The sequence below is a fragment of the Papaver somniferum genome, chromosome 8 (genome assembly GCF_003573695.1).
Source record: "Papaver somniferum cultivar HN1 chromosome 8, ASM357369v1, whole genome shotgun sequence".
Lineage (NCBI taxonomy): Eukaryota > Viridiplantae > Streptophyta > Magnoliopsida > Ranunculales > Papaveraceae > Papaver > Papaver somniferum.
Window position 1 is genome coordinate 152,321,558 of NC_039365.1, and position 14,952 is coordinate 152,336,509.

The following is a 14,952-nucleotide window of genomic DNA, read 5'->3' on the forward strand; positions in this document are numbered from 1 at the left end:
TATACGGGCAGCCCAGATCGGGCCGGACAGGCCACTATTTTGATTTTTTTCTTAAGTTTAAATTTTCAAATGAACGGTATTAAATACAATATCCTTTCCTATCCAACATCACATATCGTAAGTAAAGTAATAGTATTATTTTATATTTAAATTACACTGACAAATTTTTAATTTTAGGCTATAATAAATAATTAATTAGAGTACAATAAACTTTCTAATAAGAAAATATATTACCATTAATGTTTTGAAAAGGTTAATTATAAGTAAAAACAATTATATATTTTATTTTTCTTGACACAAAATTGACAATTATAAAATTGTAACTTTTAAGTCTTTTTAAGAGGATATTAAATGATTAATAGCACATAGAAGCCTTTCAGGCTGGGCACCAGGCCGGGTATCAGGCCGGGCATCATAATTAATCGCAAAGCCCGAGACCGCCCAATAAATTAATCCAGGCCAGGCCGGGTAGCCCGCAACGGGCCATAACAGGCTTTGGGCAATTTCAGGTACAGGCGGGCTTGGGCGGGTACGGGCAGGCTGAATTTTTTCGGGTAATATTTACACCCCTAACCACAACTCACACGATATAAAAAAGTAAGAAAAATAGTTTTTTTTGGGCCTCGACAAATTGAGGCTCTAGGCAACGGCCTAGCTGGCGTAGTCCATAAGACGGCTCTGATCAACTAAAACCCACAACAACCACCGCTCAGCTAGCAGAAAAGGTAATACCTCCTCTTTCTCTGTGTATCTTCCGTCTCCATTAAACCCTAGATTAAAGTCAGCTGTTTGCTTGCCCTTTTATATGTACAATCTCTCCTAGGGTTTTAAATATTTTCATCGCTTGGATTTTCAACTCTGTTTTACTCGATGAACTTACACAATCTTTAGATTCAATCTTTATGTAAGATTAGACATTAATCTGATATACGCTCTTGATTGTTTGCGATCAATAATCTGTTGGTTTTTTCCACTAATGGCAAAAAAATAAATATATGAAAATATTGATTATAGGTTTTATTGTTTAGTTAGGGTTTAATATTATCCGGACCTTTTGTGAGACTGTCCTGTTAATTTTTTCGTATCTGGTTGATTTCTGGATTACAGTAGATAAACAGGTTCTGTGATGCGATACTTGGTCATAGTAGATTCGTTTCTTCAATTTAAATGTAACTTCTTGCCATATTGTAGTTCTGACCAAAATAATTTTCAATAAGCAGAAAGTAAAGAGGAAAGGAAGAATTTTTAAGTATGTTAGGGACTGGGACTGACTCTCAAGCTGTTGAGGTAGAGGGAAATGCTGGGGTTTCTGATCAATTGAAAAGCCTCCAAATTAACAACAATCAGCAAGGCGATGATAATCATGTCTTGGTATGTATGATAGTTATTTTTATTTTCTTTGTAAAGAAGAACCTATGGTAGATACTGGGGTTGAGAACTAGCAAGTGATTCGTACATGACCTTTCCCTCTTTGTATCTCTAGATTTCAATGTAATTGCAACCAAGACCGTGCAGCAGTCATATAAGTTATATAGTTATCACGGTATCCAACAGAGCGATGAAGATTGTCAAAGTTATTTACTTACTTAGTTGAGAAAGAAACTCGTAGACTTACCAACTTATGTGACTTTAAATTTAACTGACGAGAAACTAGAGAGAAACAATTCTATAGGAATTCCTTTCATGCATATTATGTTCTTTTGTTTTTTGTCATTTTCTTGTGGCTGAAGCTGTTATTGACTTATTGTCACAAAATAGTTTCTGTAAATAAACATTGCTCCTGTTTCTTTAGACTAGGATGTGAGCAGGTCCACTAGTTTGTGCTCTATGCTAATTGCACAATTATTGCATTCTTTGGTCTCAAGTAAAACTCCAAGTTGCCTTCAAGTTTATGCATAAACATGATTCATTCTAAAACGTTGTCTTATAAAGCGAACCTTATTTCTGTAAGTGAAAATTTCTGGAACTGTTTTTCTGAAGAAAGTAAAATTTGCAGTCTCAAGATAGCAATGGTAAAGGAATCTCACCTCCTGAAAAGAAAGATGACGACGGTGAGCAAGGGGATGAGCAAGCAGGAATTGAATCACAAGGTTAGTTTCAAAGGATAAGTCATTTGCTTTCCCATGTTCTTCTGTATTTTCTCTGCATTTGAAATATCAGGAAGTTACATGGAATGAAGGACGTACTGTTAGACTGTCTGCTTGTTTGTCAAGCTATTTATGTCACTAATGCCTTCAGCAAAAATCATTTGGACTGAACCTGGGAAGGGTTAATGACTTTTTTATGCTAATCAAACCAAAATATATGGCTATATGATGTTGTCTAATTGAAGGAATATGTGGCTATCTGATGGGCTTAGATTATGCTGCTGCTTTATCTCACTCAGTTGTTTCTTAAAAAATATTATTTGAATAGTCCTAAATTTGTTACTTTGACAATCCGACTTTAAATCATGTAGTAGTTAGTAAGTAATTGCTCTTTCTTGTCCTTTTTTTTTTCTTTTCTTTTAAGAAACAGTTTTGCGGACATTGCCCTGGACATCTAAAAATATTTTGGTTCTGTACACGCAAAAATGCTCTCTGCAGTATGGAGCTCTCTTCTAGATCCTCTGAGATTACATATCCAATAATTGTATTCTGTTACCAGTTTCTGTAATTATTTGGTGTACTCATACCCTTCAATATTTTTGCAGAAATAACCAAGAAGAAAAAAAAGAAAAACAAAAGCAAGTAAGCACTTATTGATTATGATCAATAATTATAACAATGCATTGAAGTTTCTCTATCTTAATGTGAAACTGTCTTCTTAACACTTTTTCATTTACAGAAAAAAGAAAGAGCCCCTTCAGCAGACTGATCCACCATCCATCCCTGTGGTTGAACTTTTCCCATCTGGGGATTTTCCTGAAGGCGAAATTCAAGATTACAAAGACGAGTAAGTGGTTATTGTTTCTTAAGATTATGCACATTTATTCGCGCATTTTGTATCTACACTTGAACTGTCTTTCTAAACAAATTAATTATGGTACTGTAAATTTGGTGTCCCACCAAAAATTGGATGCCCTGTCAAAAATAATTATTGAATTGGATATTTAAGAAGCACTTTCTCTTCTAAACTAGTTTCATGCATCTTATTACTGAATATGTATTTCTCTTTTGTGACATTAATGTTTCTTGATTTCTTTTTTGCTATTAGTAACCTGTGGAGAACCACTTCTGAAGAAAAGAGGGAAATGGAACGCCTTGAAAAACCTATCTATAATGCTGTTCGACAGGCAGCTGAAGTTCACCGACAGGTTGCACTTTTGTCCATTTAGGGATTTGTAGAATAGTTAAACATCATATTTTCTTCTGTTTTTGATGATATGTAGAACATTCATCTACTGCTATGTAGATGTTCTCGAACAATGTTATCACGTTTATCTATTCTTGAATCTAAAACGGAAGACGATGTTTTTCTACAATTCTGATCTTCCATTTAATTTTATCAGGTTCGCAAATACATGAGGAGTATTATAAAGCCTGGAATGCCAATGATTGATATGTGTGAAACTTTGGAGAATACAGTTCGTAAGTTAATTTCTGAGAATGGTCTGCAAGCAGGCATTGCCTTCCCTACAGGTTGCTCACTAAATTGGTAAAGTCTTTTCCTTCCACCTTTTGATATACATTTCAATGCATGCTTTTTGTTTGAAGCTGCATCGATTATATTACAGGGTTGCAGCTCATTGGACTCCCAATTCTGGTGATAAGACTGTACTTCAGTATGATGATGTTATGAAGTTGGATTTTGGTACTCATGTGGATGGTATGACACAAATTTCTATACTGGTCATGTTCCGCCTAATATTTGTCCAAGTTTTTATTGTGCGTCTTTCAAGTAGTAGTCTTAGCAGCGTGAGTGTTGTTTTCCTGTCGATTTTAGTAAGTAATAACTTATTTGAACTTTATTGTTTTCCTTTGTCCAGGACATATAATCGACTGCGCATTCACAGTGGCATTTAATCCCATGTTTGATCCACTTCTGAAGGCCACACAAGATGCAACAAATACTGGAGTGAAGGTAGTTTGTATTCCCTGCGTATAGACTTGCTGTCATAATGTTGGCCTTAATCGATAGGGTTTTCATCAATTTCATCAAAAATTTGTCTAGTTAGAAGTTTAACATATAATGCTTCTTATTTTATCATTATCACGCTGCAAAAAATGTTGGTAAATTTCTAGAGATACCAATGTGGAACAGTGGAATGCTTGTTGCAATTGAAGTTTGTGTTTGGGTGTGGCCCGTTTGGGTATGTTAGCCTTTGCAGGAACGGGAGTGCCTTTTACATAGTGCATAGCTACCACTTGTAAAAGAGTTATTATTTCGAGATTCATAAATTAGCAAGCGTTTCTCTATTCTCACTCTTTAATTATCGCTTGCTTAGGAAGCTGGAATAGATGTACGCCTTTGTGATGTTGGTGCTGCAATCCAAGAGGTCATGGAGTCGTATGAAGTGGAGATAAATGGAAAGATATTCCCAGGTAAGATTTTTGATACCTGTTTTCTGCTTAACAATGTTAAGCTTTTTCATTTTGTGTTGCTTTGTTTCTGTGGGAGCATTATGTCATGCCTTCTTGTTTACCTTCTGTATATTTTTATTTGCATAGTGAAAAGTATCCGAAACTTGAATGGACATAGTATTGGAAGTTATCAGATTCATGCTGGTAAATCAGTTCCAATTGTGAAAGGAGGAGAACAAACGAAAATGGAGGAGGGCGAATTCTTTGCAATAGAAACTTTTGGATCCACGGGTAACCTCTATTCTCTTGAGCCGTGGTATTAAAAAGTTCAGGTTTTTATCGCTGTTATTGACTAAAGCAAGCAAATCTATCTCTTAAAATCGCAGGGAAAGGGTATGTTAGAGAAGATCTGGAATGCAGTCACTACATGAAAAATTTCGATGCTGGGCACATACCACTAAGGCTACCTAGAGCGAAGCAACTGCTAGCAACTATCAACAAGAATTTCTCGACATTGGCATTCTGCAGACGTTACTTGGACCGAATTGGGGAATCTAAATACTTAATGGCATTAAAGAACCTTTGTGACAATGGCGTTGTTCAGGTACTCCTTGCTAACTTTGACAACTTCTTCATGTTTTTGGAAGGTTCTATTTGTGTATCCTTTCACTATCTTGTTTTTAGTAAGAAATGAATTGAACATGACATGGTTTTTTCCTCTCTTTTTCCCCCTTAGCCCTACCCCCCTCTGTGCGACATTAAGGGAAGCTACGTTTCTCAGTTTGAGCATACCATCCTGCTACGGCCAACCTGCAAAGAGGTGATATCTAGAGGCGATGACTATTAGTTACGCAAGGAGCGGTTGTTTGAATAAAAACTTTATAGCAGTGTTGTTGAGAGGACTATGTACCCAAGGTTTTCTTGATTAATTTGTCTTTTTGTATGGGAACCGTCATTGTTGAGTAAGAATTGGAAAAACCTGAAATTAGTATGTCAAGTGTTATTATAAAAGCTTCTCCAGTAACTCCAAAGGTGTAAAAGATTTAAAGATGTCATATAATTTGAATTACAAATATCTGTAATTGGCTAGTTGACCTCCAAAAAGGCCTCTTTAATTCTGAACAAGAAAGGTGGCGCTTAAATCTGCACTGCTGTTCTTGGGTTGCCTACGGGTCACTGAATCACATCTCGGATGCTAGGCTAAGTAATAGTTCTGCATTTTGGTTAGAGAACTTACCAGTGTTATCTTCTCTCATTCCTGAGAAGCTTGATGTAGTTCAGTAATTTTCAAAGAAATTTTCCTTATTAAATAAACAAAAAAAGAAAAAAGAAAATAATACTTTGGATTCTACTTTGTTGAGTATTCAACTATGCAAACTGAAATTTTGGATGAGAGCAGTATTTGCATAATCTGCACATCTTTGAAGAAATTAAAAAACTCTGTACTGGTACAAGCAAAATACGGCTGCTGGCGTTTAACTTTGAGGACTTCTAGCAAAAGAAAAGAGCCTTTCAATGGTAGGGTGCCATTTCAGTATGAGTATTCCAAGTAAGTTTCTCTCTCCTGTCCTCCGGTTCCCTACAGTTCTTGCACCTTTCCTCTGCTGATTGATTACCTGAGTCTTGCAACTTTTGTTGACTTCCGATATTCTACCTAGGCATGCTGCGAATGGATAAAACTATCATTCGCATTTCATAAAATCTGTAGCATTCATGTACAAAATAAAGAAAGTAATCTAGAGCAATTAATAGGATCAAATTTTACTTGGGAATTTGAATCTAGTTTCTTCTATAAGAAAAACTGAATAAAATTGGTGCACAAATGAATACTCGCCTTGAGCTTTTATCTCCGGCGCTTATTTTTAAGTGCATTCCATTTTTGAACCACATACTGCATTACTTCCTTTAAGCTGGCTTGCCTTTCTTCCCTAAAATTCCAAAGCTCGGGGACTGGATATCTTCCACTGCCATTATACTTATTTATCTCCAGTAAAGCAGAAGTCACGGCGTCATACACTTCCTGGCCCCATTCATCTTTCAGCTCTTTCAATTTTTCATCATTTTCATTTATAACTTCCTGCACCATACAGGGTTGTGAATGCTCATATGCATTCACATGGATAGATAAAAGTAAATATGACACAAACTGACATGAGAACAAGTAATATCTGGAGAGTTTTACAGATTGAGAGACTCACATGAAGGTTGTTGTTGATAGCAACATTCTCAAAAGGATACCACTCTGAATTTTGTATATGCTTCTGCCACAGTGAACATAACTCAGCAAATTTTGTTTCTTGTTCTGAAGGTGAGAACTTCTGGCTGCAAGCATCTCGAAATGGTTTCGCATTCAGCTCCCCCATCCGTTTAATCCCAATATTAGCACGGTTATGGCGCTTATTTCCAGAGTCATCCAAAGCCTTTAACACAAGAATAATTACTTAGCTTTCCAGCAAATAGCAAAAGTACTTATGGGGCATGAGGAATAAGTCATCCATAAACTTCTTACCTCGATCAAAACTTTGCGTGCCTCCTGTAGATCACGGTTACTCTGGTGCTCTTTGTCAATAAGGGTTTGATTCAAGGTACGCACACTGTCCAATTCATAATCTTTATCTTCCAATTCTTTGCGCAATTGATCCGCCTCGACTTGGAGTTGGGCATTGTCCCCAGTTCTCACACCTCGAGTCAAGGTACGAACACTATCCAATTCATAATCTTTCTCTTCCAATTCTTTGCGCAATTGATCCGCCTCGATTTGGAGTTGGACATTGTCTCCAATACTCATATTATTGACTCCTTCAGACTGCTCTTGCACTATGTTTAGGCTTGTAACCTGCATTGCAATAGCAATCCAAATAAATATATAGTTTCTAACTACTATCTGGTAAATTGTAAATGCAATTTCTTTCACTGCCACGAGCTTGCCTTTCATAGTTCACAAGATTGCACAAAAAAATCTTAACTGATACACTGATTGAGGGTTTTTCTTATCAAATACAGTTGGAGTTGACAAAAGCATTAGTACCTCTTCGCTTAAAACCATAAGTTGCTTGCTATTGAGATCCGATTGGGCCTCAGGCTTCTCGATTTCTTTCCTTAGAGTATCTAGCTCCCTCTTCAATATCTGATTCTCGTACATAATTCTCTGCATTCTTCTCATTTCTGAAATAACATTAAGATTCACTATAGGTGTTAGAGTTAAGTGATTCCTAAATAAGAAGGCTAACTGAAAAAACGTATTCGAAAAAAAAATGCGTTAAAAACATGAAATAGTATCTGACATTATATTCTGCAACTTTGTTACCTTCAAGAAAACCTTCATTTATGTCATTTCTTTCTTCCATAACTCGTCTAAGGGACGTAGAGAGCTCAATGTTGGCTTGATTTAGGTGATCTCTTTCCCCCCTCATTCTAGCCAGGGACATATAGAGCTCATCATAGGCTTGATTTAGGTGATCTCTTTCTTCCTTCACTCTACAAAGGGACATATAGAGCTCATCATAGGCTTGATTTAGGTGATCTCTTTCCTCCGTCATGCAACGAAGGGACGTAGAGACCTCAAGATAGGCCTCATTCAGGTTAATTCTCTCTTCTGCCATTATACTAAGGGAAGTCGAAAGTTCGGTCGCCTTTTCTTCCATGTTTTCCATTGTTTCGTTCTTTATATCTATATCTGTGGCTAGCGTACAAACCAGGTTCTGCAGTCTCCTTAACTCTTCATATAAGTGAGTCGCCATTAAGCTTGAACCTTCAAAATAATCTATATGGCAAACAAGAACAAATCAAGAACTTAACAAGATCACATGAAAACTAAATAACAGTAACATCAACAAATACGAACTCCTCCACATTTCAGAACTTTAAGAACTTCATAGCTCATTATTGATCAACTTAATGTGTAATGTGTCAATCCAAACTTGAAATCACAAGTTTGCAAACCTAATTAATTTGCCAGGTTCTTTTTGTTTCACCCCAAATGAAATTATGAGACATGGGTTTGTCAAAATGGGAATAAATTCCTTCTATAATTCCTTGATTTTAAGAAAACGGAAGAAAAAAAACACAGAATAGTGGAGAAGTAGAATAACAGTAGTACAAGTAATATACTTTTCCATCTTTTCAGAAGATCATGACTAACCTCACGGAGTATATTCAGCCAGGCTCTTTCATGCTTTGTCAGTCGGAAGTAACTGAACTCCATATGCAAACAACACGGACACGCCATGTGTTGGTAACTAACTGCTGGATGTGACCCTAGAGATTCCCCATGCAAGGGCAATTGCCAGCATTTTAGTGGTTTGTTGATGGGTTGTGCAGCTTTCCAAATCCCCGTGCAGGGGCAACTGCCCCCATGGTCGTAGAAAAGCCTGCCATAACGCATTAAGCTCAGCAGCAACCATGGTTGGTACTTCATTGTTATTATTATTAACATGGCTCAGGCTGGTACATTAAGTTTTGCTCTACAACTGATAATGGGTGCACTACAACATCTTCCATGGTTCTGTTCATGCAACAGCTGATTAGTGATGGAAACTCCACCGTTACATACTCTGGTTGTCCAGCTTGACCTGAAGTGTAATTATACAGTACCAAAATAATTTTACAGAGAAAGCGTACCCGAAAAGAGTGGCTTCAGTGATGTATTAATAAAGAACTAAAATTGAATTTTTCATTAACATCATCCAATGTGCTTTTACAATTTGTTATCTAAACAGAAAATGCATGTATTCAGATTTCAGATGCTATTGCAAATCAACAATCCAAAAACCCGAACACAGACCCACAACTTTGTTTTAGATTACATTATATTAATGAAACTAACATCAACCCAAAATATCAAAAACTTAAAAAGGTCAACTCACTAATATACAACACTATAAATAGTGACATCGCATGATCAGTGAAGCTCAGCATCTTGAAATAAGAATGATGTTCAATGTGCTTTAGGCCTCTTCCTCGTAACAAGTGTTAACTTTGCTTTCCTTTCTTCATCAGGCGAAGATGGAGACATGGGATTGCCAAGCTTCTGAAAATCATATAAATAATAATTCTGTGATGACACAGGATCCCAGATCATAAGAAATAAGGGACTCCTGATCTGGGTCCTCTCATCTGATTGTTCTCCTCAGTTTCTGTAAAGAATTTCACCTCCCTCTCCTATCATAAGCATTTGAAATCAAGATCAGTGGTGGGACATTTGGCCTATCCATATTTTCAAAAGTTGGCTCAAAAATAAAACTTTTTCAATTTGCCCCCTAAGAAAGGACTGGTAACAAGTACGATCCAACGCGCAAAGGCATCCAAAAGTGACCCAAGTTTAAAGGGGTGTGGGGGTGGGGGGGGGGTGGGGGGGGTGGGGGGGTGGGGGTGTGAAGGCTCTAGAATTTACCATATTCTCATTGAAGCTCAGTATCGAAGCTACGTTTCCACACCTATAGCAATAATTCGGTGCCGACCACACCTAAAGTGTCAAAGAAAGAAACACCGTTCAGAAGCAGCTTAGGACCACAATACGCTTATTACCATTTTAAAAGTTACTGCATAGATAAGATTTATTACTCACAGTTACTAGGCCTTTATCCGGAAACATGTACTTGAGACCTTCTTGCACAAGCTGATGAGCCCGACAAACAAGATCCAGGTTGTTTATGTGATTAAACTGCAGAGAAGTACAAAAGAAACATTCATGAAAATAGTGCATTAGGGATATCTGGAATTGGGCTAGCTGAGAATTTGAATGGATATTAATACACTGTTGCATACCTCTGTTGTTACCCTAGATCCGAAAAGCCAACCTGCTCCCCTTGGACTGACTGCCCATGTTTCAATTTCCTCGGGATCACTCCACATGAGATCACAAAAAGGACCTTCATGAGGAATTTCACAACTTCGCTCAATGACCCTCATCTGACAATGTAACAAGAACAAGCTAGATATAAGTGCAAGGGAAGATGAACAAAAATGACAGCAGCAAATATGAGACCATCATAAAGAGTTGATCTTGAAGGTCTTTTTTTACATCTTTACAACAACAGACACCCTGTCAGTCCTGATGCCCGCCTTTTTCTTATATAACATGTCATAAACAGATGGTCCACAAGCCTAATAACCTAAACTAACATGTCAGATGCTTCCTTTAGACATCCACTCAACACACCGACCATGGCAAAGATGTTCCAACCAATCAATGTTTCGTCTAAATCAGATGGGCTTTTTGGCAATAGCTCAATGAAACTCAAAAGTCTTATATCAGAAACTCAAAGTCTGGAACTGCTATAGTATAAGTTGGGCAAAGTACAAACCTGGTCAATTGTTCGAACATCAGGAGAAAGACCACCATGGACACAGAGAACCTAACACACCAAAAATATTTGAGTAGTGTCATAATGGCCATCTTTGAAAAATAGGAAGATAGTGAAATAGATACAAAATACATAAACTAAGTGCTACTTACAGTTCCATCTATAATGGCTGAGAGTGTGAGATAGTCAAATACATCAGTGCAATATCTCCAGGCATTAGCATTACCATATTTCCTTTGGCACTCGTCATAAAAACCGTAAACCTGGTGCAACAATTGATAGCGCATCAGGAAGTGACCTACTAAGCAATTACACAAAATATTTTGGTGGCCGGATCCAGCAAGTAACAACCTCAGATACTAATTGACATATTATTTCTATCCAGGAACCACAATATAACATCATAAACTAAAGAACTATGTCAATTTCACATTCAAGAGGAGCTTGCCGTTCTTAGTTTCCAATAAATGAATAACCAGTGACCACTCCCAATTCCTGAAACAAGGCTAGATCCTCGACTTCCTCTCAACAGATTTCACCTCAAATATGGTCAACGTGTCTATCCAAACAAAAATATTACCAACACTAACAAAATTAGAATACCTGAGTTAATTGCCTGCTTTCATGATTTCCACGCAAAAGAGTAATATGTGCAGGATATCTATCAACCACCAATATAACATAAAAGTTAATTTTCTCGAATATAACCGAATGTAAGTGTAAATATAATGTAGCTAGCCAATCAAATACTCGGAAAGCGCAAAGGAAAGCAGCCTGAATATAAATAGAGCAACTCACATTCTGAGTAAAATTTATAAGAACAATAAAAGATAGCAACCAACACAAAATATTTGTAGGTTAGCATGTTTAGGAGCTGGCAAGCCACCAATCATCAACTTGTACAACAGGTATGATTGGGATGGAGCAAAATGGTCAATTGTGATTTCACTTTCAAAAGAGGTTTAGTAGTAGTCAACTTATGCCCTTGACATGGTTTCAATATTCATTTCTAATATTTACCACTAGTAAAACGAAAGACCTAACTATCAAACCAACCACCATATATACAACGATCTGGATGAACTAAGCTAGAATCTCATACTTCTAAGCATAATTTCTGTATAGACACATATCCAATACCTTGCCTTTAGAAGCAAAAGAATAGTGAAGACTTCAAGACTGTTATATCCACGGTCCACAAAATCGCCCTGCATCAAAAGAAGATAAAAAAATGTCACCGACAAAATACTGAAAAAAGAAAGAACCAGAAAACAAAATAGGAATCAGTCAACAGTCAATCCTGAAATGTTGTACCAAAAACACACACTGGTATATCCGCAGGTTCTTATTTCATAACACTACATCTGTCCAAAAATGCACAACCTAGAAAACCAACTACTATGTAAATCTGCTGCGGAGGAATACGATGGTTTAATATAAGCTCTCAACCAAGGTTTTAAAAAAGCGAAAGCGTGGGGCGAAGCGCTCTCATACCAAAGCGTAAAGCGCCGCGAAAGCGTAAAGCGAAAGCGAGCTTTTTGAAATATATAATACTATACAAAAATAAGAAGTTATCAACCTAGTAAAAGAAAACTACGAAGTTCAGACATAATGAAAGGGACAATTATACTAACTAAGCATATGGCATACTGATATTGCATATTCTACCCAAGAGCTATTTAAATATACTAGCCACGAAGGTCTGCATCATTCATATCATCATGTAGATAATCATCGTCATCATGATCACCATGCCCTATAAATTAGGTTTATTAGTATTTAGTTAGAAAACGTGAAACAAGCCCTACTTGGCTTCAAAGGCCGACTTTTCACTTTCTAATATAAACCAATTCGTAAAGCGGCACTCTAGAAGCGCCTAGGACCTGAAGCGCAAAAAAGCGCCTTAAAGCGCGCCCCACAAACGCCTTTTTAAACCATGCTCACAACCTTATATGTTTAGATGTTAGTATATGTCCATATTATGTCGATTACACTTCCAAAGATCCTAAAATAGCTAAAACCATGATTCCTCTAAGTAATCATGAAAAAGAGTAGATTCCCTGATTTAAGTTGCATGGGGTTCAAACTAAGACGTTAACGGTTTTAACAAATTCAAAGAGACTCACTGGGTTAGATGCCTGGTTATATATGTTGTATCATGAGGCAGCAATGTAAAAGACATGGAAAATTGAAATTACAAACAGAAAAGGGAAACCTAATGTGCTTACCATAAATATATAATTAGTTTCTGGTACATGACCACCAGTCTGGAAGAGTTTCATAAGATCATGAAACTGGCCATGGATGTCACCGCAAACAGTGACTGGGCTATTTACAGGTTGGACATTAGATTCCTCGATGAGAATATCCTTCACCTGTAACGTTAAAAAAAAATGTTAACAAAAGCAATGCCAACATTGGCCCCCGACCTAAGAGAAGCTGCTATCCAAAGCAATAAGAAGCTTGTTTTTCTACCAGTAACAATAGGAACTTATGCTTAGTAGTAACAATAGAAATTCAAGATCATTCAAAGTACGGCTCATGTAACACAAAAACTCGAACAATACTTATCATTTCTATGTTATATTCGCCCAGAGTAGAAATATGCAGCTAAAACAAGTCTAACAATAGATTCCCCAACTTCCAACAACCCCAATAACTAGTTATCTACTAGAGCTTTTAAAATGCGCAAAATATAAACGGTGCATCAATGCCTCTGCTAGGGTTTCTTGAAATGAGCCATTCAGAATAAATATTCCCAATCCCCATGAATCAAATGAGTAAAGAAAGCAAATTTCAGTTCTGGGTCTGGGATTTAGCCATTCTACATCAACAATTTATCATTTTTATAATTATCCACGTCAAGAATTAAAAATTACACCAATCAGAAACTAAATTAAGAGCAAATAACAGATAAAACAAGAATCAAAGTAAGAAAAGAACCAAGACCTAACCCTAATTTAATCTCTCAGTTCATATAAACTAAATTGAAAACTAAACAAAACCTAAAACCAAACATAGAACAATAAATACTGTATTCAGAAATTGCCATAAAGAAAGAGAGGAAGCTTACATATTCACAAAGAAGTTGAAGTTCGTTTTCCATTAAATGTTGACCTTCTTTAACCTTTGTAATCCATAGATCTAGATCCATGGCGGCTAAGGAAAAAGGAGATGAGTTCAACAATCAAGAAAGAGAGAGAGAGTGTGTGTAAGTGAATAAGTGAGAAATTTGAGATTTGAAAAGAATCAAACGAGGAGGAGAGAACACAAAAAACAGAAGAAGCAGCGAAATAAATAGAAGTTTTCTCTTTTTTCTCTCTCTCCCTCTGTTTCTCGGGCGAGTGTATGAAGTAGGACGACTGGCTCTGCAACCGGATAAATACGCCCTCAACTTGGTTCTTGAACAAAACGTTAATGCAAACAAATTCCATTTGCTATGGTGGGTGGCCTGGCAAACTAGCAGTGCTACTATTGGAAAATGGTTCAACGATGGAGATGTTATCGAGCTAGCGGTAGAGGGTTCTTTGTTGTCGTCTATAAATAGGTGATCTTCAAATTTGACTTTCTATACCAAAATCTTTACGCAACACTTTTTCTCTCTTCCCCAATCTAAAAAAAATAGCAGATTTGGCGACCTAATTTGATTTTTTTTTTGTAGTACTTGAAATTGTCATCGATAAAATATGTGATAGTTATAAAGAAATAGGTGAAAAGCAAAGAAGTCTTCAAATTTTGAATATTAACCAAGTCAAACGTCAAGCTAAAAGAAAAGAAGAGTTCAACGCAAGGAAAGGCAAAAAAATTCTGAAAGTTAAGTATACTAGTCATAAACAAAGGAAAATCTTTTTTGAGCGCGACGAATGGAAGTTTTCCAAGTGAAGAAGACCAGAAGGTTAACAATTGTCATAGATTTTTATTGAAGTCTTTATTTAAATTTTTATCTCCAAGTATATATCTTGTAAAATGGCGCAGTATTATTAATTAATTTGAAGTTTAAATCTTGTAAGAGAGTGCAGTTGTTAATGAATTTGAAAATTTGACTTAAAATAAGAAGTATTGTTGCAAACTAGCTTTATATTTTTGATACGTCGAAACTTATTTAAAACCTGAATTTAATTAGGTTCACATTTAATTGAAACATA

The 14,952-nt window shown here is 36.5% G+C and overlaps 3 protein-coding genes across 4 annotated transcripts; 1 reads left to right on the forward strand and 2 right to left on the reverse strand.

The window, feature by feature from the left end:
- The first annotated feature begins 623 nt into the window (after positions 1 to 623).
- LOC113303541 (methionine aminopeptidase 2B-like) lies at positions 624 to 5,591 on the forward strand. 2 transcript variants are annotated; one of them, XM_026552572.1, is made up of 13 exons: positions 624 to 725; positions 1,221 to 1,371; positions 1,997 to 2,090; positions 2,693 to 2,729; positions 2,827 to 2,934; positions 3,196 to 3,295; positions 3,491 to 3,636; positions 3,716 to 3,807; positions 3,968 to 4,062; positions 4,427 to 4,523; positions 4,650 to 4,793; positions 4,889 to 5,106; positions 5,239 to 5,591. In XM_026552572.1, the coding sequence occupies exons 2-13, from the start codon at positions 1,252 to 1,254 to the stop codon at positions 5,347 to 5,349; spliced, it is 1,362 nt and encodes a 453-aa protein (XP_026408357.1). In that variant the 5' UTR covers positions 624 to 725; positions 1,221 to 1,251; the 3' UTR covers positions 5,350 to 5,591. The 2 variants fall into 2 exon arrangements, with proteins under 2 accessions (XP_026408357.1, XP_026408356.1); XM_026552571.1 differs by lacking the exon at positions 624 to 725 and adding an exon at positions 748 to 904.
- A 754-nt stretch (positions 5,592 to 6,345) lies between these two features.
- LOC113306219 (factor of DNA methylation 1-like) lies at positions 6,346 to 7,290 on the reverse strand. Its single transcript, XM_026555179.1, has 3 exons — positions 7,012 to 7,290; positions 6,701 to 6,922; positions 6,346 to 6,579 (listed from the first exon to the last, which is right to left on the reverse strand). The coding sequence occupies exons 1-3, from the start codon at positions 7,288 to 7,290 to the stop codon at positions 6,346 to 6,348; spliced, it is 735 nt and encodes a 244-aa protein (XP_026410964.1).
- Positions 7,291 to 9,144: 1,854 nt separating this feature from the next.
- Positions 9,145 to 14,187, reverse strand: LOC113303543 (phytochrome-associated serine/threonine-protein phosphatase-like). Its single transcript, XM_026552573.1, has 10 exons — positions 13,881 to 14,187; positions 13,036 to 13,182; positions 11,948 to 12,015; positions 11,411 to 11,468; positions 10,960 to 11,070; positions 10,808 to 10,858; positions 10,269 to 10,412; positions 10,069 to 10,164; positions 9,895 to 9,966; positions 9,145 to 9,662 (listed from the first exon to the last, which is right to left on the reverse strand). The coding sequence occupies exons 1-10, from the start codon at positions 13,959 to 13,961 to the stop codon at positions 9,579 to 9,581; spliced, it is 912 nt and encodes a 303-aa protein (XP_026408358.1). The 5' UTR covers positions 13,962 to 14,187; the 3' UTR covers positions 9,145 to 9,578.
- Positions 14,188 to 14,952: the final 765 nt, after the last annotated feature.

Excerpts from the sequence above, each read along its gene's own strand:
- LOC113303541 (XM_026552572.1), top strand. The coding sequence starts at position 1,252 with ATGTTAGGGACTGGGACTGACTCTCAAGCTGTTGAGGTAGAGGGAAAT. Across the intron at positions 2,730-2,826 it reads AAAAAGAAAAACAAAAGCAA|AAAAAAGAAAGAGCCCCTTC; the intron begins GTAAGCACTTAT and ends TTTCATTTACAG. Across the intron at positions 3,296-3,490 it reads CAGCTGAAGTTCACCGACAG|GTTCGCAAATACATGAGGAG; the intron begins GTTGCACTTTTG and ends TAATTTTATCAG.
- LOC113306219 (XM_026555179.1), bottom strand. The coding sequence starts at position 7,290 with ATGAGTATTGGAGACAATGTCCAACTCCAAATCGAGGCGGATCAATTG. Across the intron at positions 6,923-7,011 it reads CACGCAAAGTTTTGATCGAG|GCTTTGGATGACTCTGGAAA; the intron begins GTAAGAAGTTTA and ends CTTGTGTTAAAG. Across the intron at positions 6,580-6,700 it reads CTATCAACAACAACCTTCAT|GAAGTTATAAATGAAAATGA; the intron begins GTGAGTCTCTCA and ends TGTATGGTGCAG.
- LOC113303543 (XM_026552573.1), bottom strand. The coding sequence starts at position 13,961 with ATGGATCTAGATCTATGGATTACAAAGGTTAAAGAAGGTCAACATTTA. Across the intron at positions 10,413-10,807 it reads ATGTTCGAACAATTGACCAG|ATGAGGGTCATTGAGCGAAG; the intron begins GTTTGTACTTTG and ends TTACATTGTCAG. Across the intron at positions 10,165-10,268 it reads GATCTAGGGTAACAACAGAG|TTTAATCACATAAACAACCT; the intron begins GTATGCAACAGT and ends ACTTCTCTGCAG.